The 21,505-nt window shown below is 38.1% G+C and overlaps 1 protein-coding gene and 1 non-coding gene across 5 annotated transcripts; one reads left to right on the top strand and one right to left on the bottom strand.

Moving 5' to 3' along the window:
- Positions 1 to 249: 249 nt before the first annotated feature.
- Positions 250 to 20,254, bottom strand: LOC110060414 (uncharacterized). 4 transcript variants are annotated; one of them, XM_089275039.1, is made up of 9 exons: positions 19,942 to 20,254; positions 15,272 to 15,326; positions 8,306 to 8,419; positions 7,756 to 7,803; positions 5,829 to 5,987; positions 5,436 to 5,582; positions 5,143 to 5,280; positions 3,357 to 3,503; positions 250 to 2,717 (listed from the first exon to the last, which is right to left on the bottom strand). In XM_089275039.1, the coding sequence occupies exons 1-9, from the start codon at positions 20,109 to 20,111 to the stop codon at positions 2,517 to 2,519; spliced, it is 1,179 nt and encodes a 392-aa protein (XP_089131165.1). In that variant the 5' UTR covers positions 20,112 to 20,254; the 3' UTR covers positions 250 to 2,516. The 4 variants fall into 4 exon arrangements, with proteins under 4 accessions (XP_089131165.1, XP_089131166.1, XP_089131167.1 ...); XM_089275040.1 differs by having other exon boundaries at positions 5,829 to 5,984; XM_089275041.1 differs by lacking the exon at positions 15,272 to 15,326 and having other exon boundaries at positions 19,942 to 20,115.
- Trnaf-gaa (transfer RNA phenylalanine (anticodon GAA)) lies at positions 10,521 to 10,593 on the top strand. Its single transcript has one exon. It is a non-coding gene; the product is annotated as a tRNA-Phe (tRNA).
- Positions 20,255 to 21,505: the final 1,251 nt, after the last annotated feature.

The raw sequence follows: 21,505 nt of genomic DNA, 5'->3' as shown, positions 1-21,505 counted from the left end.
ATATCAGAGAAAAGTCCACGACGATAGAATCAATTTGCAATGGAACATGTAGCCTGCAGAACAGGCGGATTAGCAGGGCAGAGAGCGAAACGCGATACACGAGCGCGACGCGCGAGACGAAAAAATTCCACGGATTTTTTTTTCGTCTCGCGCTTCGCGCTCGTGTATCGCGTTTCCCTCTCTGCCCTGCTAATCCGCCTGTTCTGCGGGCTATGGAATATGACGCATATCAACAAAGGCACTCAAACATCAATTTCATAATGGTCTCCTTGATCTTTTTTCTCTTTCTCTAATACATATTACACATTAATAAATATCCCAGTAATCAGATAATTATACCCGAATTAAAAGAATATTTTATATTATACCCCATGGCCACACCAACCAGTTAACCAGAGTGAAATAATTATCACGTTATTGATCGCATCATAAAATAGTGCACCTCTAGATCTTTTCCTCTATGTTTGCAAACGGCAACATTGACTTTGAACATGACATGTTTAATTTTCATTAAGTTCGTATTTTTGGCATTGACCAGAACCCGGGGGGGGGGGGATACTCCCTTATTTGGGCTATACGGGGACATGCCGCTGGACAGGGTTTTTTTGGGCCTCGCTGTCCTGAACAGTGTATACAATTTTACTCGCCTCTGTCCTAAACGGGGTCAGAACCTGTCCTAAACAGGGCATGGTATTACGATCACAGACGTTAACAGGCCTTTACAAGGTCATCAATCAACATCAGATCATTTTTTGTACAAGAATGCTATTGTTTTCTGTGTCCTTTAATTTAAATTATTTTTCCACTTATTAGTATTATAACAAGCGCGCATTGACAGAATAGATCGTACCGGTAGTTCTAGTTTCTTTGTATTTCTTTGTCCTACACAGGGTAGTGTTTTAGAGTATTTTTGTCCTCAACAGGGTCAGGATTTCGAACCCTTGGCGACACCCCTATACCCAAACATGGGTCAAATATCCCCCCCCCCCCCCGCCACGCCCGGGGACCAGAACAACCAATGATGGAACAGAAAAATTGTTGATGGGGTTCTAATACCATATGTAAATTGCATTTGCGGTAATACATCTACATCTATTCAATTTCATTACCAGTTGTGTGGGCTGTTACAAAATGCTACAAAACTTCGCTCATGTCTCTTCAAAATCTATACAAACAGAGGCCAGTAAAAAACAGAGGACAACATTTACAAAAACCCCTTACATAAGAAATGATTTTTTTTTATGACACCTTGGGCGTCGTAGTTCATAAATATCATGGAGTCAACCTCCAGCCTTAAAATCGTGAGTCGCGCTAATTTAGGCGATCTTACCTTCCCCCTGTTTGAACTGTGAACTCTAAACCTTATGAAATACCTCCAAGCCAATCTAGCTTGCCCGCTTTTCGCTGTGCGTAGTGTTTCGTTCAGCTCTTTAATTTTTTAATCAGTTTGCACATGGCAAAATCGCCTAAAGTAACAAGAACTAACGTCTTAAAAACGTCATGATTAAATCATGCATACCATCCAGATGGTACGAGTCCCACAAAGCAAGTACACTCACTCCTGGGCCATATTTTATCATTAAAATAAAATTCGAAGCTTTACTCCGCGATTTACAAAACATTCTTAATACCAATGAGCTATGTAATTTATCCGTCTTTAAACTCAAACTTTAAGTTTGAGTACGAGGTTGTGAATGGTGAAAGTATAATACTCTTGTCTGTTTTTCTGGTTGTCAATATTGATAGGAACGGCTAAATTACAAATACATCTAAAAATGTATCATTGTATCGTTCAAACTACAGAACGGAGGGTCAGGAACATAACCTTTCGCTTCAACCCGTCGCACCCTGGTTTGCTTAAAGGGTGAAATGAAAAAACTTTATTCAAAGTATAACGGGATGCATAATTTCTTGGGAACATGTAGAAGACGTCTGAGGATGTCAGTGTCAGGCACTTTTCATTTGTTGCAAAGTCATACAGGCAGAACATTAAGTAAAGTACGCTTTTGTTTCTAAGCGATTCAGCGCAGCTTTGGTATAACGTACGTTACCCGCAATAGCTCAACGTTCCAAAGCACTTTGACTCGCGTTTCATGCACAAAATGTACTAGTCTCGGAGCGCGCTTTCATAAATTGGAAATAAATTACCCACAGATAATTTTATAAAGCTCTCGGTCACGAGAATTCCAAAAAAAAAGAAAACTTGGGTAAGTCTAGCTTATCCCCAGCTACCATGTTCTTGATGTGGGGAAATGTATAGAAACAGTTAATTCGACCAACAACAAACAGACTTCGACTGGACCATGTAGTTCTCGATAACAAAAAGATTTTGAAAGGACTCACTTCGAAAAACGAACCATTGACACCTGAAGGACACGAAACTGCCTTCGACACTTCACTCCTCAGATCAAAGTACACTTGGATCCTAGATTAATGATTAAGTCTGCAACATTGAGCTACAATGTTCTAACTCCTGAGCTCATTACTGATACACATTACAAACTTTCATCAAAACCTTACAGGCGTTCATCTTCAAAGCGCCTAAACTGTACTTCCAGGTCGGCAAGACTTCTTTGCGAATCAAGATGCCCACTTTGAAGCCGCCCAATGTACTCTTGAAGTAATCCACTTTCTAGAGCTCGAGTTTCAATTCCTCTTTCACGCTCTCTAGCACATTCTGCTCCGGCACTGGCACACATATTCTTTTGAGTTTCCAACTGAAGCGTAAAATGGATTAATCAGTTGATAATTATTTAACCAATTAATTAATTATTTAACCAATTAATTAATTAATTAAATCCATGTATAGTTATATAATATCGAATTATTCTCACATTTTGATTGGTTCTTACTTATGTTGATTGTATTCAATTGGAGGACAGACGCATAGATGACGTCATAAACATTTTTGTTTCTTCATATATGTAAGACAAATAGATCCCATGTTGCCGTGCGTCTGTTTAGTAATAGATCACAGATGACGTCAAAATGTGGTAAGAACATCAGTCGGTGGTGGATGGATGGATCGGTTAAAATGTTAGATGAAGTAATTGACAAAAAGCAAATAGAAACTGATCAAAAATGCGTTATTTCGTGTTCTCTAAACTGCGAACAGAAGTAGCTAGGAGTCGGTGGGAGAGTCAGAAGTACCGTCATGACATGATTTAAAAGTTGTATACAAAGAAGTAACGAAAAACACATCTGCGTTAAGTATACCTCGTCATCAAAAGTTATGATACCCTAGTTCTGTCGACGAAAAAATGAAAGAAATAAATAGAATAGAAGGCGGCAGCGAAAAGAGAAATGAATAGAGAAATGAGAAAAACACATTATTCTATAAAATCAATGAACTATACCTCTTGTTCTAGAACTTGAATTTTGCCATCTGCAGTTACAACATTGTCCTGTAATTGCTCGTGTTTCCTTTTTTCCTCAGCAAATTCTACGGCAAATACTTCGAGCTGTCTTTTACACTGTTCGGTGGCATTTTGGTCACGACGCTGCTGAAAATAGTGTTGTACAACTGCCATTGTAATTGTAATGCAGAATCAACAGTTTTCGTTTTCTTTTGCCGTTGTTTTAGATGTAAGAGAAAAAAAAGAGCGAGAAGGAAAGTAGTAGTAGTTGTAGTAAACTTTATTTATGCTCGAACTGAAGAGTAGCACCTGTGTGCTAGTATCTCCGAGAAGAAAAAAAAGATAAAAGAAAAGAAAAATACAACGATACGATACGATACGATACGATACGATACGATACGATACGATACATGATACGATATACGATACAATACTTAATTTAACGTGGAACATACGCGTAGCTACATGGCCTAGCTAAAAAAAATGTACCCGCTACTTTACAGATATTCCACACATATGCCAAGTATACTAAACAAATAAAATTAAAGAGGTTCCTGGCGTTCTAGATCTTCAACTCTGTCCTCTGCAGTTCTTACTTCCTGTAGCAACTCCTCACCTTGACGTGACACAGTAGCAAGTGCATCAGAAAGGGTCGCGAGTTGCTCTTTCAGCTGTTCACGGTGGTCCATAGATTGCTAAGAATACGTATATATGAAATATGTCACTTTCACCTATTTGGTTTCATGGTTTGTTTCCAGGTACAACTATTGGACTCGTGGTGAGTGAGTTGCATTTGGTGGCTTTGAATACATATGTTCTCATGAGCATATCTCTTTTCATCAAATATACATTTTTTTTTTTAAATTCTAGCTCCGACGTTACATAAGAAGAATGAAAAGCAAACCATGGTTATTTCGTGCATCAGATATAAACTGAGATAAAAATTAAAACTTAAATCATAAAACCGCCCCGTTTGCGCCACAAGGAAGACAATTATATACCTTGCATGACTGAGGTTACAATAATCTGCCACTCCATCCCTGTTGTAAACATGAGGTACAGCGTGGCTGGTTGTAAAACGCGTACCAGCGTAATGAGAATCGACGCAATGAGAGTTACACCTCGATTGTCACTTAAAAGATAAACGCCTCCCCCTAGCCTGCACGCAAACGTCTCCTATTTCCTTCTTTTCAAGTGGCCATCATGGCAAAGTGTTCCTACAAAACCCGCGAAACAAAGGACATTGTAGACGTCTGCACGCAGGTTACTTCCCTCCATTGTTGCCAAGCTTAAGCCTGGACCTGGAGACATAAGTGCGTTCAGTTTGTTATCGATTCTCGCTCTTGCACCGAGGATTTTTTCTGCGTTTTCAAGTTTTCCTCTCTTTACAAAAGCCAACAACAGGGAAGGCCTAAAACAACCTGGAAGAAGAAACTTAACTCCATACATCTGACCTGAGGCGAAACCGGAAGGCGGCACAAGATCGCTCACGCTCGAGAGAGACTGTGAAGGCCTTATGCATTCCATGGTGCAATAAGGACAGATGATGATGATACAAAAGCCAACGATCTGAATTCTAATTCAATCTCGACGCCAACCTCGTTCCCGGGGTCTCTCAACACTTCGTGGTGAGTTCATAAGGGCTCTTCCGTATTTCGTGGGTAAATAAACCACATTTACATTACAATTTTAGTAATGCAGATAGTACAAGTGACTTAGTGGCAAAAATCATAGCATTGCTTATATTTGTTTTAATGACGAGATAAACATACAATAAAAGAATTACCAGAACTTTAACTTGACCCTCTGTAACTCTCATTTCATTCTGCAATCGCTCACGTTCCCGTTTCTCAGTAACCACTGCATCACTAAATGCTGCAAGCTGCTGTTGTAACTGGTCAATATTGGTGCGATCCATACTTTGCTGAAAATACGAAACATATATTGACGGTTTATGTTTTTATCTTAACTTTAACACTTTTACCATAACTTATTGTTGTTGTTACTGATTAACAAAAAAAAAAAAAAGAATCAGAAATAAAGAATTAACACAGAAAATTTGTGTAATCAGAGGATTACCTTGTGTTCCAACAGTTGAAATTTTTCCGCTGTAGATGCCACCACATTCTCTAGTTGCTCACGCTGGTGTTTTTCAGTGTTATATGCTCCTAAGAGCACTTCAAATTGTTGCTTTAACTCCTGAATGTCATTGTGGTCCACAAGTTGCTGAGAACATAAAATGATAGACGGCGTGTCTATAGTATAGGTATTCAGCGCAAGTTTATTCACTAATTCTGATGATATTGAATTCGCATACACCGTAACTATTCACGATAATTTCACGTTATGTCAATGGTAATATTTTTCTTGTTACATTTCAACTCATTTGATGGTCGATTCTCGAGTACTCTGTCCTTCCTCTCATCAAAATCAAACATAATGGGTAGTGAGGAAAAGGTCACATGCACGTACCTTGTGCATCAAACCCTGCGCTACTTCCTTCCACGATTCCTCACCGTCTGGCTGATCAAATAAGGGCAAGGTAGAGGGACCAGGAACAGCACCTTTAGCAGTACTGGGAAAGAGAGCAGGGCCCAGCTGTGCGCAATTCTCCGCCTGGTACTGTGCCTGCTTAAAGATGCAGAATGATATGCGTATTTCACATTTTTCTGCATTATTAAGAAACTACTCAATTAAAAAACCGCTAGAAAACTTTTAAACATCTGACAAGTACTGATCAACGAGGCATTTAAAAGTAGGTTAGTGCTTATAATATGTATTGCATATAGTACAAGATATCTGATATTTTTATTATAATACATAATAAATCTTGGGACCCAACAATCTGCAGCATTCTCCGCAATGACTTAAGTTTGTTTGATAACCTATAGTGCTGACATAATTACTCGAGTCAATGATTAGATCCTCTTTAAGATCCAGTATGGTCACAGATAATCACAGAAAAGGGAGAATCATGCCTCGATGTTGAGGAATTACAATGTCTGCACGCGTTAACACGATAAAACTGCATGTTTAGTCTCTCAGCTTTTTACTACATGTGGGTGAGTGACGTGAGTGACGGCCATGCTGTTTGTCTCTTTTTTGGTGAGCTTTTCTAAACTTTTCACTTTTCACTTTTCACTTTTCACTATGGGGAGCAGGGATGGCACAGTGGTGAGAGCACTTGCCCCCCACCAAAGTGGCTCAGATTCGATTCAGGCTCAGTGCCATATGGGGGTTGAGTTTGTTGGTTCTGGCCTAGCTCTGAGGGGTTTTCTCTGGGTTCTCTGCAGTTCCTCCCTCTACAAAAACCAACACTCCAAATTCTAATTCAACCGGGAGAGAGGACCTGCGCAAAAACCAGCTAAGGCTGATGTGGCTTCCTCTCTACATATTATAATTTATTTATTTATTTAAACATTGTGATAATAATATTAAGATCAAAAGTTTGAAACCATTTTGGTTAAAATTAGCAACGACATTTCAGCATTTGCTTAACACCATCACCAAGTCAAAGTGAACAATCTTAAACTTATGGAAGCTTAAAACTGCGTGGTCAAATTTAAAGTACATTTTTGCTCATAAAAATAAGTAAAAGTTTAAGAAGTTCATTGTGTCGAGTTGTAGTGTGTGAGTGCAGTTCTTTTTTGTTATTGTCGTTATAACAGTTTAAGGTCTTAAATCTTCAGTTTCAAATGAAAGTAGAAAGAGTGATTGAAAATTGAAGGCTTGTATGGTTTGTATATATAAGGAGCATTTGCATCACAAAATCACAGTCTGACATGGTTTCTACAAATCCTGTAAAATCAAAACAAAATGCACGAATATGTTACTATGTGCCCCTGACTTTAAAATTGCAAAATTAATAACTTATTGCTAATATATCATGTGATGTCTTACTGCATGCACTACGAACTTTGTCACTTTTTCATTGTTTAGGGGCTCTGTTGCAAAGGTGGATATTAAAATAAGTTAACTTTGTTACAGGTACATGTACAATATTACTGTGTGAGTTAGAGTCTATCTACAATAAATGACAAAATTCTTAGAGCTATATTGATGTAGAACTTTATGAATGATTTTGCTCAAATTAGTATAAATGCAATCTTAAGTGCAATTTTAAAAAGGATTTACTAGACGCACACTTTTTAAGAGTGATATTTGAATTTAATTCTCCCAAAATTGCACAAGCCTTTATGCAAGCGAGTACAATCTGAAAGAATTTTCAAATATCACGAGTAGTGTAAATCCTTACTTCATCAGGCTTTCATACAAAATTACTCAACATAAACATGCCTTGTAATATACTCAGAATATACTCAGTCATTATTATAAAAACAAAAAAACAATATTATAGACTAGTTAATCCAGTCCAATAGAATAAAACATTTCAATCTACCTGAGCAGTTGCCTCTTGAGCTCCCTTACGATGTAAATCCATATGCACCTAGATCATGAGAGTTAACAATTAAAAACTTACATTGTGGTATTTTTTTTGCTTACAAGTCCATGTACATTTTGAAAACCTTGGGGTTACTTTTTTCTGTTTCTACAACAAATTTTGTAGTGATCTGACTACCTGCACCTCCCATGTCTCCCATGAGTAAAATGTCTGGAAAGATGCATAAATGACTTCCGAATGCGTCCTTCTGGACACAAACATATGTGTCACATCCAGGGCTATCATGTTTGAAATGGATGTTTCTCCAAAATTATATTAAAAAAGAGAAAAACTTTTCAAAGGGATGGAAGTTCAACACACTGAACAGCTCGCCACTTTAAAGGTTATCATGTTGTGCAAATAAATGTGGGATGCCTCCAGAAAAGAAACAAAACATGAGGATTATTAAAACAAAATAATTAAAAAAACAATTAGCTACAGTACTTGTAACAACATCCTTTATAAATAGTCAATATTTCTTAATAAATGTGCAGTAGTTACATTGTACCTCCAAATGCCTTATTTGTCCAACCCATTTACATGGTCCTCCAGTTTTACTATCAAATGTGCAGCAAATGTTAATATCCTTCACTGCTTCCTCTGTGAGTTTATCTGGATAACTCTATGGAATGTTAAATATATAGGTTGGTTAGTACTTGCCACTTGCAACTACTTAGTAGTAGCAGCAGCAGCAGCAGGAGCAGGAGGAGCAGGAGGAGCAGGAGCAACAGCAGCAGGAGCAGGAGCAGGAGCAGGAGCAGGAGGAGCAGGAGTAGCAGGAGCAGGAGCAAGAGGAGGAGCAGGAGGAAGAGCAGGAGCAGGAGCAGGAGCAGGAGCAGGAGCAGGAGCAGGAGCAGGAGCAGGAGGTGGAGCAGGAGCAGGAGCAGGAGCAGGAGCAGGAGGTGGAGCAGGAGCAGGAGCAGGAGCAAGAGCAGGAGCAAGAGCAGGAGGCAGAGCAGGAGCAGGAGGAGGAGCAGCAGCAGCAGGAGGAGCAGCAGCAGCAGCAGTAGCACTAGCACTAGCAGCAGTACTAGCAGCAGTACTAGCAGCAGTACTAGCAGCAGTACTAGCAGCAGTACTAGCAGCAGTACTAGCAGCAGTACTAGCAGCAGTACTAGCAGCAGTACTAGCAGCAGTACTAGCAGCAGTACTAGCAGCAGTACTAGCAGCAGTACTAGCAGCAGTACTAGCAGCAGTACTAGCAGCAGTACTAGCAGCAGTACTAGCAGCAGTACTAGCAGCAGCAGCAGCAGCAGCAGCCGGAGCCGGAGCCGGAGCCAGAGCCAGAGGGGTAGTGGTAGTGGTAGTGGTAGTGGTAGTGGTAGTGGTAGTGGTAGTGGTAGTGGTAGTGGTAGTGGTAGTGGTAGTGGTAGTGGTAGTGGTAGTGGTAGTGGTAGTGGTAGTGGTAGTATTAGTATTAGTATTATCATTGTTATAACAAGTGGGACCGGCAAAACAATATCATAATTTGATATATCCTTTGGTATCTTCAGGCAATTGATTATGTCTTTTCATGATCAGGTGCATTATTTAATCGTGTGTGGTTAAAGTAAGTTAATAATTTGCACATGGCTGTTGATACAGTTGTAGGTCACAGCAAAGCTTGTATTGTAATGCACTGGTTATTATTAAATGTGCTACAGTGTATATTAAAACCATTTGCATGACCCTACACTAATGTTATCACTGAAAATGACCAAGAAGTATTAACAATTAATTCAGTCTGATCAATTAAGCACTCTCAATCAGTCATACAGTCAATAACATACATGTAAGTTTAATTTAGATACAGACAGGGTGTCTGCAGCATGGTTGTTCAGAAAAATAGAAAAATAGGAAACTCATGATTGAAAAATTGGAATTTTCTTTAAAAAAAAAAAATAGGAAAATCAACTATGAATGCTAATTTATTGGACGTAGCTAGTCTCTCTACAACCAATACATCAGCTATCTCAGTCTGCCCCTTTAGTCCATCAACAGTGATACAAATGTACATACACCTGTATGACAATGCTAGCATTTTTTTAAAAGTTATTCTTCTTAGCTCTCAGTGTGATAACATCAGTTTGTTTAATAGATTATAAAATAGAAAAAAGCAATTGAAGGGCAATCGGCAATCAATTGTCAAATAATACTAACTTGACATTTGAATATTTTCTTAGAAACAAGACTAGTGATTCTAAAATGAATTCATCAATTCGAATTCCTTGGTTTTAACAGTACTAAACAACTGAACTACCTCCAGCTTCACCTTGTTCAGAAACTATGCAGTCAGCATCGACAAAACCTGGATCAGACTGGATCACGGACTGGATCATGGACCGGATCATGGACCAGATCACAGACCGGATCATGGATCGGATCATGGATCGGATCACGGATCGGATCATGGATCGGATCATGGATCGGACCAAGGAAAAAAATTCAAAATTCAAGATTCAAAATTCAAAATTTTGTTGAGCAAATTACATTAGAGTGACTACTGCGAGGAGAACATTTTACTTAATTCAGGTGTGATATTCCTTTATTCTTTTATAATATCAAGCCAACTGGGAGCTGGTCACAGATAAATTTTTTTCAGGCTGTTGGGTTTTGATTGCGATGATCAATCATGTCTTCATATCTTTCTCCGTAGTTCAACTATATGATATTTCATATATTCACTTGCACTCTTCATCATCTACAGGTATATTACAAACTCACAATGTGACCAGCTCCCAGTTGACTTGATAGCTCAGTTGGTAGAGCGCTGCACCGAAATCGCAGAGGTCATGGGTTCGAGTCCCATTCAGGCCTGAATTTTTTTTCAGGCTTTAATTTCACAACTGCTTAAGTTGTGTGTTTAATTGCGATGATCAATCATGTCTTCATATCTTTCTCTGCAGTTCAGATAAATGATATTTCGTATAGTCACTTGCATCAAAGGTAAACTGTCATAAAATGAGTCAGCATGGTAATAATAGGACGAACGTATGAATCGAAACACAAAAACTAAAAACACTAAAAAAATTAAACACCTGATGATTTCAAACAATTTCCGTTTTTGAGACAACTCTATACTTTTACAAGATATGAGTTTGGAATACGATATTTCGCACTGGAATAAAATGAAACAAACAATTTGTATTTCAAGGAAATATAGCTGTTTTACAAAAAATTGTAAGAGTAACATCGATAGTGTGAACGATAACGCAACCCAAGAATAAACAACATTTTAGGAGTTACGTCACGATTTTTAGAGTCATTTTTAGGATCGCAAAGAGTTGCCTTTAAATAGAATAAAACCTTAAAATGATCGTGTTCTAGGATAGAAATCACTTAAGAGGTAAGAACAAATCAAAACAGAATGAGGATTGCTAAGGATAGCAAAGATTAACGAGGACTGCAAATGACGAACTTGAAAAACTAGGCTAGTTTTTTTCAAGATGCGCAAATCGTGACGTAGCTCCTTTAAAGCAAGTCATGTCCTTAAGCTTTTGTACATAAGTTCTCTCATTAACTGTAACACTAACTGTAACGCTCACATCTGACACAAAAATGAAGCCGAGAATTAGCTACTGATACTAACAATAATTTCAAAAAAAAGAATGGGAGGTTCACGCAAGCTTTGAGCCAACTAACGTTCAAATATAACTACATGCATCTGCTTGTTCATTACAATTTAAATTTGTTGTAAATTAGGCATTTATGTGGCTTTTTAAATGACCTCTTGTCATTCTCTGTAATTAACATGTCATTGCGTCAAATTCGGGATTCTTATTTTCATTTAACATAATTTAGTTTTCCACTTTTATTTTTTATTTGTTATTATCTTATAAATGATTTGATTTTTTTGGGGGGATTTTTTTTCTTTAAAACTTTGTTTTTTTTCTGTGATCTGATCTGTGATCCGATCTGTGATCCGGTCCGTGATGCAGTCCATGATCCGACCCGTGATCCGGTCCGTGATCTGGTCCGGTCCAATCCAGGGTTTTGTCGACGCCGCTATGCAGTAGATCTATAACAGAATTTTCACAGAATTGCCTTTCTGTCCTGGAATCCCATAGTACTTAAGTTGGAAATAACTTGACAAATGAGCAAAATGTTTTGTTTTGGCATCTTGTTCGTTGATTTTTGTGTCAAAAAAGTTAAAGAAATGACAAACATCTTGACATACGGCAGCAAAGTGTGACAGTTATTCAAATCTAAAGCATCACCAAAAGCTGAAGATATGTGCCCGGAAGCACACAAAGCAATACAAAGTAAAGATGGAACTTTTCCCCTTTCCCAGGTCCCTTTGTTTAATAAATAGGTCTGAAAGGGCTTGGACTTGGGTAAGCGGTCATAAAAGACAGTCACTTCTGTATGTTTAATTTCCTATTCATGAAGAATCACAATATCATAATATCACGATATCTTGTCATAATATTGATATTCGTATCATGACAAAAGATAACACGATTCATTGGTGCATTGGTGTATTATTGCAGCACTACTATCCCTACACTAAAACTCAATCGTTCCTGTCCTAGAAACCTCCTAGTTGTTGAGCAGCTAAGAATCATTTCATTCTAAATTCCATGTATTGCGAAAAGCAATGCCTTGATCACAAGTTAGTGTACATGTATGCCAAAGACTTCGATTTCTCGGCTGATTATCGAATTCTAATTACTAACAGTCCTTAGGCTTGACCACAGTAAATGCAGCATCGGAAATGTCAGAATAAGGCCAAACCAAAATGGCCGTTTTAAAATCGGAATGAAATCTTTACACACATGGTTCACCTTTACAAAGAGCAATTTGATTGGTTGTTGATAGTAGCCGCAATCTGATTGGTGTGACATACATGCATCCCTCACTTATCCACTCGTCCACTCATAACATAGCCCGGACTGACATCTAAGAGGCATTTTCTTAATTACAAAAAATAACTCAAAAATGCTTTCAATTGTCTTTCTGCATTTTTTCTAGGGATATTAACTAAGGGGTTAATGAAAAACCTTCTCACGTAATAGCCATTTCTTGTCATCTATGCATCTACAAGTCCAACCCTCCAAGTTGCGACCATTTCAGTCGCCACGGTGACTAGAATTTTGGAGCTTGCGACTAAATTAGAACGCAAGTTGCCAGCTCGGCGACTAAAATTAACGTGACCTGTGCATCAGGAGCTTGAGCGGACTATCATCCGGAGCGAAAATAAAAACGTCCTGAGCATCAACAATTCACTTTGCAAAGCTAGTTGTTGTGGGATTTTAACCAACAGAAATGGAGACTGAATAAAATGAAATGTTACATGGTAAACACAGATCAAGGAATTGCATTCAGTTGAGCTTGGGACATGATGAAATTTGTTCCACTCGACTGAACTTTGGCACATGACAATTTTACCTGGAAGTGTGAGACAATGCATGCAATCTGGTCATTTGCCATCGAAAAGAAGACGAATTGCAAAAGCTTGGAAAGCTCAACAGTGACAGGATCCACAATATATTTGAGAAACATCCAGATGTATTTGAGAAACATATTTTGTTTAGGTGGACACGAAAATACTTGACTTTACAGCAAACTTGATAACACAAGCACGGGGGATTCCATAAATAAAAAAAACTGTGATGAAAAGCGGCTCGCAGTTATAAATAAATTTCACTTGTGTGAACAAACCTGGGTTTATTTTCAAATTCTCAAAGATTTCATCAATAAAAAATATCTGTCTTAGTGATTACCCTAAAACTTGTGAAAGTATTTTCGCGTTGAGTATTTGCGTTCCGCGGTTCGCATGTTAAATTCAAAACAACAAACAATTTGAGCATGAACTTTTCTGTCCATTTCAATACAGTCTTTAATTTTCAGATGAAGTTTTATATCGTTTGCTTATTCAAGCAGAAAACGAGGTTGAACATTTAAAAAAGATTACAAGCGATAAGGTAAAAATAGTGTTCACTTTATGGTCTCAGCAAGAATTTGACGCTGCCTTGATAAACATTGGAAAACTTTCCGCCATTCAGCTGTGAATGAGGCTATCTTATTTTAACTTGGTATAATCTGTGTCATTTGCACTGCTCCTGTTGTGTGAATTATAAATGATATACACAAATATTTCTGTGTTTTGTGAAGCGACTTTTTTTCTTAATTTTCATTTTCATTTGATCATCAATCATTCCAATAAAAGCATATTTGAATCAACATTAGGTAGTTCTTTCACTGAACGGGTCTTCAATTTACTAGGTGGTTCAAGGAAAATGTTATTAATAATACAGTTAGATAACAATAAGATTATTATTTTTTATTATTGTATGGCTGTGTCTCGCAAGGACTGGGAACTACCGAATTTATGAATTGGATTGGCTGAAATCGATATTGACCGCGGTCTAGATTTTCCCATCTAGACCGGCATCTGTAGACCGGTTTCATTTTGCGTTGAAAAAGTAGCAAACTAGAATACAAAAATGTTCACTATTTTCTTTTATTTTCTTCTCAATAATTTATGGAAGTGCCAAAAAGGCTGATGACAAAAAAAGAAGTAAACAGGACAAGCAAATTTCAGCAGGTTTAAGTTAAGCTCATCGCCATTCACTAGCAAAATGTCAGCAAACCAAATACATTAAACGAATTAAAGTTTTCTTCTTCGCCATATAATAAACATCTTATTAACCGAGCTAAGTCGGTCTGTATAGGAGAATCTTGACCTCAGTCATGTGTACAGACCTCACTGCATTCGGTCTGTATTCACGACCTCGGTCAAGATTCTCCCATACAGACCTCCTGCTCGGTTAATAAGAGCTAATTAATTAATTATTAATTTATGCATATATTTTGGCGACTAAAATTTTTCACTGGCGACCAAACCTGAACAGTCAGTGGCCAAATGGCCACTAAGGAAAAAAGTTAACTTGGAGGGTTGAAGTCTAAAATTTAATTATTAGAAGACCTTCTGTATATATTTTAAAATGCTGAGAATATGTGTTAGGAAACTCTTGATAATTATAAGACAAATTTATCACTCCACAATGTGAAATACAAATTAAATTAACTACCTCAGAGCGAATTTTTGAGAGAGAAAAAAAATGTAACAAATTGCCAGAAAGATCTAGGAGCAAATTGCTTTAATCATCTTTATTTCCAGGAATCATTGAAGTAGTAGCTGAAAAGACAAAATCTGAACATATTAATCATTTGCTTCTCATAGTTTTTATTTTACCACCATTTTGAAAATTTGACAGTTTTGTCAAGTAATATGTGAAGGAGCTTTAACTTTTTATACATGTTGTTTGTGGTTAAGCTGTTAGACCAGATGCCCCAAGGTGTTGGCATTGCTTTTTTTAATGAGCTATATTATCAAGAGGGAGATAGGAAGGTGTAAAATGGCTGTACTGATAAATGAGACACAAGAGTCTCAAGTCAAAATGCAGACTTGAATGTTTAAGACCCAAGCCCACAGCTCTTAATTTACAAGGTTTAATTTCAATAGGTAAGCTTAAATCACAAACACAGATACCTCTTGCACCAGGAACTCCTGCTTATCCACTGGGCAAACAGCTTTAGGTGCATTCCTATGTGTACATTGCAAAAAGAAAAAGGTGAGTGAGGGCACTCATTACAAACAAATTTCCTCTAACCCCTCTATCGGGCCAAATGTACACGCACACAATCGAAACTCTGCTTCCAATTTCGTCAGTTTGATTTTCACTAGATCATATTGCTCTATGCTTCTGATTGCCACTCCGACTACAAGGGCTGTCAATAAGGGCCAAAACCTGTAACACCTGTTACGGCTGAGTATGTTTGATGGACCCTTGATGTTATGAGTGGACTTGCCTGTAGTTGATACAATTCACCCATAAAGTAACAATTTTGCTATGGGTGTGAAGATTAAGGCTACAGGCGAGTTAAACCTTAATGACAACCCTGACTACCACTCCATCACTAGTGAAAACTGGCCTTAAGGGATCTAGAGAGGAATTCATTAATAACTACATGTAAAAGAAGTCATTATAGCATAACACGCACTAGTCCTATCTTATTCCTATTGAGCCATCATGAACGAAATCTCTATGTACGCACGGTCATGCGTATATAAGATGGCATGTGCAGTTTCAATTTAGCTGCAAAATTTCAGTTGAGTTTAGTGCAAGTTCCTTTTGTTTAAGTTTTGGCAAAGTAAAGATTATTCTGAAAAATCCAAACTCTACTTCAAGTCTTTGACTTTTTGGCAAGCTAAGATGTTAACTTAAACCTGAGTATTTTAACCTTGTTTGTCTACATTTTCATTTTAGTAGCAGTATTTGTAGAGGATGCCCTGGCCAGTTCTTCAAGAAAAATTCAGTTGTGTCAAGTCTCCCCAATGAATTTGGCAAGTGGAAAGAAGATCACTTCAGCTGGCTGATGGAGACGCGCAGTGAGTTGTGAGGGTAAGGCCTACTCTGAATAAATATTTTGAAATTGTGGCTTCATAATTTTTGGTTTGCTGGTATTTCTGTTACGCCAACAGCTAGAAAAGAACTCACCATCAGGGAATAGTGCATTTGCCCATTTAAAATTGTTCAACTATGTTTGCAAATGTCATGTCCAGTGAAAACGTTAACACCGGTGGATGACAGAACGGTCAATGATAAAGGTTGTGCCATAATGAAACCGCCAGCAAGTGGAATGAGAGGTTGCACCGAGGTCTCACTAAATTTGCAAGAAATTTGTCAGAATGCTGAGGCAATTAGCTTAATGTTTGTTTATCAGAAATGGCCGGTGACCCACCTCATACAGTTTGATGTAACTTGAAAGAAATAATCACCCACCCCAATGTTTTGTCCATCAGAACTGGCAGGTGACACATCTCATACAGTTCAATGTGAAGCGAAATAAGTAGTCAAGCTGCCTAATGTTTAGTCCATCAGAACTGGTGGGTGACCCACCTGATACAGTTCAATGTAACATGAAAGAAATAATCATGCATCCTAATGTTTTGTCCATCAGAGCTGGTGGGTGACACACCTCATACAGTTTGATATAACACAAAATAAATAATCACACAGCTTAATGTTTTGTCCATCAGAACTGGCAGGTGACCCACCTGATACAGTTCAATGAAAGAAATAATCATGCACCCTAATGTTTTGTCCATCAGAGCTGGTGGGTGACACACCTCATACAGTTTGATGTAACACAAAATAAATAATCACACAGCTTAATGTTTTGTCCATCAGAACTGGCGGCTGACCCACCTCATACAGATCAATGTAACCCGAAAGAAATAATTATGCAGCCTAATGTTTTGTCCATCAGAACTGGTGAGTGACTCACCTCATACAGTTTGATGTAGCGTGAAATAAATAATCATGCAGCTTTAATGTTTTGTCCATCAGAACTGGCAGGTGACACACCTTATACAGTTTGATGTAACGCGAAAGAAATAATCATGCAGCTTGATGTTTTGTTCAATGTAACAAGGCATTACTATCATTTGCTACACATCAATGCACCAATAGCAAGCGTGTAAACACTGTCCGTAGCTTCCACCATCAACTGTATTCCACATTTAGATCCCTCAGATCGATTTTGCATTCGTTGGACACACATTTTTCTGTTAGACCATCACTGCAATTTTGTTTACAATTAATGGTTGTTCCTCTCCATAGCATTTTAAAATTAGATTGCTTTAAAAGCATCCACGCCCTTTAAAATCTTTTGAGAAAGAAATGCATTTTGAAGGAGGCAAGAGACTCAGGTTTTATTTGTTCAATTAAGTTGCAATTACTTCAGCATTCACTTACTGTCTTGTAGTGGTCTCATTTGATCATTATTGTCATCTGTCACACAAGGGGCCTGACCGAAGAAAGGAACTATTGTTTGTGTGTGAAACGAGAGCACACTTCAATAACATTTTGATGACACATATCAGTTGGTCCTTTATATTTCTCTCTTCTCATATTTATTCCCCTTCATCTGGTTCTTCAGATATAATGACATTTATATAACAATGAAACATAGTATAACACCTTGCCCGGCTCAAGGCGAGGCAACCTGGGGTTAGGTATGTTAGGTCATGTTTGGAATGCTAGGAAACTTTTCTAGCATTCTTTTGTGGTAATTCCAGTTTTCACCGCTTGCATGAAGGTCAGTGGTGGTTGAGTGAGAATTCTACCTGTTTTAGGTTCGTCCACGAGTAGTTAAAAGTAGGTAAGAGTGAATGGAATTCGCCCTTAGTTTGATCTTCCGAGACATTTGAAGCGCCGTTTGTTGATCGAGTTCAGCTGGTTCACAGCAAAATCATAACCTACATAATATACCGTAAGCTTATTGCCAACGAGACAGGCGATCAAAAACGTAAGCCTGTCGAGGCAGCAGGATATAGAGCCGTGCATAGTTTGATGACTATGCAGAAAAAATCTCAGATCTTTCAGCTCGATTTTCGCATAATCCGGTTCTGTCAGTGATATTTTTAGGCCACATTAGAATGTAGCCAGATGTTGTTGATATATTGTACGAACCAATCTGAACACTAGTATACTTTGTGACATCACAAGGCTTCAATATTTGTTCAGCTCTCCTGGGTGCGGAACCTCATTGGGCGATTATTTTGGTAAGTACTTGCCTGCCATTCTGCTATTTGAGGCGTATACATCTTGGATTTGTTGTGAGTGAATCGTACAATTGTTAAAGCTGAACAAGACCCAAGTTGTTTTCTGGAATGAATGCGAGTGTTGTTTATTTGAATCAGGGTAACACTCAGAATTTGTACAATTGTTCGCCATCCGTTCGACGAATTATTTCGGTAAGTAGTTTGTTTGACATTCTGCTTTTAGAAGGTGAATGTACAATTGTAAAATAAGTTAGTAAATGACCAATGAGGTGCATGTAACTTTGATTTAATGCTTTTCATGGAGACAAAAGTGTTGAGCAAAGAACAATGTAAAACCAGCTTACATGTAAGCTTAATACGACAAAGATTATCAATGTTGTTTGTTTAATTTACTCTCAAAGGGCGCTTTCGCTTGAATAAATACCTAAATGAGGTTTTCCAATTATTCGATTCAATCACAACAAATCCAAGTTACATTCACCTTCAAAAAGCAGAATGTCAGGCAAACCACTTACTGAAATAATTCGTCGAACAGATGGCAAACAAATCCTGAATGTTACCCTGAATATCAAATCAACAACACTCGAATTCATTCCAGAAAACAACTCGGGTCTTGTTCAGCTTTATGTAACACTTGTACGATTCAATAACAACAAATCCAAGATGTATACGCCTCAAAAAGCAGAATGGTAGGCAAATTACTTAAGCACTTACCAAAATAATCACCGAACGAGGGAAAGGAAATTGATTTTAACACCTGTTACACTGGAAGTATAATAAGCATGATTTTTAAAAATACAAAAAAAGTGTTTAGCGTTTTGTTCACTCACTAAGTTGATAAATAAACAATGTTGTGTTTATTACAGCAATAATTTGAAACATTAACTAAAAGAAACTGACTTTAACACCTGTTATACTAGAAGTATCCTATACATAATTCAATCGACTCTTGTTTACTAACTCAATTCACTCGTTGGCACTTACCGATAGGTACATTTGTGCAACCAGTATAATTTATAAGGAATTAAGTTTTAAAGCTTCAGTGGCAGTTAACAAATATATATATTTTGAAAGATCATTTTAAAAGATCATTTTAAAAGATCAATCACTTCGCTTCACCAGAAAGAAGAAACGTTGGCGAACTAATCTTATCCGTTGGCGGACCGATAGCGAACTGGCCATTAGCGAAAGAAACTCGAAGGCTAAAAGACCCAAATACTTGTGCACGAAAACCACCGTAAAGCAAGCTGCTCGGAGGATATTTGGATCCCTGCATACGCAATGTACTTTTAAACAGGGCTGCCTCCCTCATACTTACAACACTGTGACGCGAAAATCGAAAGAACATCTTGAAGTTATAACCGCGTTCAAGAGTTTGATTGCCCTCAAGTCAGTCCACCTATATCTACAAAAGCGACTGAAGATCAGATCTTCCCGCGACGTCAAAACATCCGCGAAAACCCGAACTTCCCGCGCAATCAAAGCCTAACAATGATTTCGTGGTCTTCATGATGTCATGATGGGCTCCTGCCATAGTTTTTTTTTTTTCAGTTTGTTTATTATTCTCGTGATAAATCTTAGCTTAAGCTTACCTTTCCAACAAGCAAGAACTGCAAAATCGATGAGGACATGACGCTACGCCGATCGGTTCCCTCACCAAGAAGCAACAGATTGGACAGAAAAGCTGCTTCGAGTGGTCCTTCAGAATAGGATGTTTACCTATTTTTTCCCGATCTACTTCTAAAATCTTGTATCCTACCATTTTTGAAAACACGAACGCAATTGCAAGAGCAAAATCAAAGAGAACGTCAGAGAACGTAAGAAACCTTGTTCCCAGAGTGTTCGTTCCCCTTGACCAGCGGAGCTTGTACCCGCGCGAGTCTGGGACGACCAGGAGGGAGAGGTCAACTTCGCTTGCGTTGCCATTGCCATGCGATTACGCGCCCAATGATCTTGGCCATTATGACGTCACTCGTGAGCCGGCCCGTGAAGTTTCAACGGCCGCTAACGAATGACACCAGACAAGTTTTTCATCCGATGCTTGCTCAAAGAATTTGAAAGAAAGCGATCAACAGACCACAGGAATAAGATAACCTGTGAATATTGTGTTCAAAAATACTTTGGTGTTCAAAAACTAGAAGTCAGAAGGCACAAAAACATGCAAAATTTCGACATCGCTCAATTAAAACCGCGATTGAAAAGTGGAGCTTTGCACTCGTTTCTTGGGCGATATCTGAAGAACCCAACAATGAACAACACGAACACAAAAACATGAACTTGATATAGTTTAAAACGTTCGAATAGTGATGAAAACGAATCATTTAACATGTGCATAAAAATGATCAGTGGGTTTAAACCCATTATTTTGTAGACGATAGCGTGTTGGACCCGCTGATCGATACTCGAAACCCTCGAAATATGAGAAAATGCTCCCTTGCAAAGGCATTTGAACTATCAAGTCATATGCTGGGTTGGAAAATAAGTAATGTACCAAGGAATTATTTTTTGCGCTAAATTATCCACAAAACCGTCAAAGATAACATTTTCTTCTGCGAGGCCAACCAGCTCCAAGCAGACGTGTGGATATTTTAGATGGTAAAATGATATAAAATCACTCTACAGGAGACCTAGATGAAACGGATGATATTCAGAATAACACGGACCAGACCTCTTGCCAGAAAGGTGCTTCATTTCATGTCAAAATGTTCGTCAAATATAAGATCGGAGCACGATCTGTTTCCTCGCATGCAGTGAACTTCTGAACTTCTGAACTTCTGACAAGAGAGGTGTCCTAAAGTGGTGCTTTGGGTTCTATTTATTTTTCATTTCTCAGTAGACTGTATAGACTGTAAAAGACAACTGCGTAGGATGTCATATAGAAAGACCTAAAAAATACAGAATCTGGTTCCAAGCAGCAAGTGAATTAAAGAGGAAAGGATATATGAACAGGGATACTTCCTATACTAAGTCATTAGCAATAAGAGTTAACTTAACAAGGAGAAACTTGTTAAGCCAAAATGACTTTTTGCCAAAACAAAGAGTTCAGTAGAAGGTTATGACAAAGCTAGAAAGATCAATATCAGGTGATCTCTTATTATAACCAAACCCCTTGTTTTCTAATAGTATCTGTCTTGACAAACTGGAATAGCTTTACTG

This window comes from Orbicella faveolata, unplaced genomic scaffold (genome assembly GCF_042242905.1).
Source record: "Orbicella faveolata isolate gen_17 unplaced genomic scaffold, um_ofav_v1 contig_36, whole genome shotgun sequence".
In the NCBI taxonomy this organism is placed as follows: Eukaryota; Metazoa; Cnidaria; class Anthozoa; order Scleractinia; family Merulinidae; genus Orbicella; species Orbicella faveolata.
The sequence above is the reverse complement of the archived record's forward strand: the minus strand, read 5'-3'. Positions and strand labels throughout refer to the sequence as shown.

Coding starts and splice junctions, on each gene's coding strand:
- LOC110060414 (XM_089275039.1), bottom strand. CDS start 20,111: ATGGTAGGATACAAGATTTTAGAAGTAGATCGGGAAAAAATAGGTAAA. Junction 15,327..19,941: donor AGTTCTTGCTTGTTGGAAAG/GTAAGCTTAAGC, acceptor ATGTACACATAG/GAATGCACCTAAAGCTGTTT. Junction 5,988..7,755: donor CTCAAGAGGCAACTGCTCAG/GTAGATTGAAAT, acceptor TGCATCTTTAAG/CAGGCACAGTACCAGGCGGA.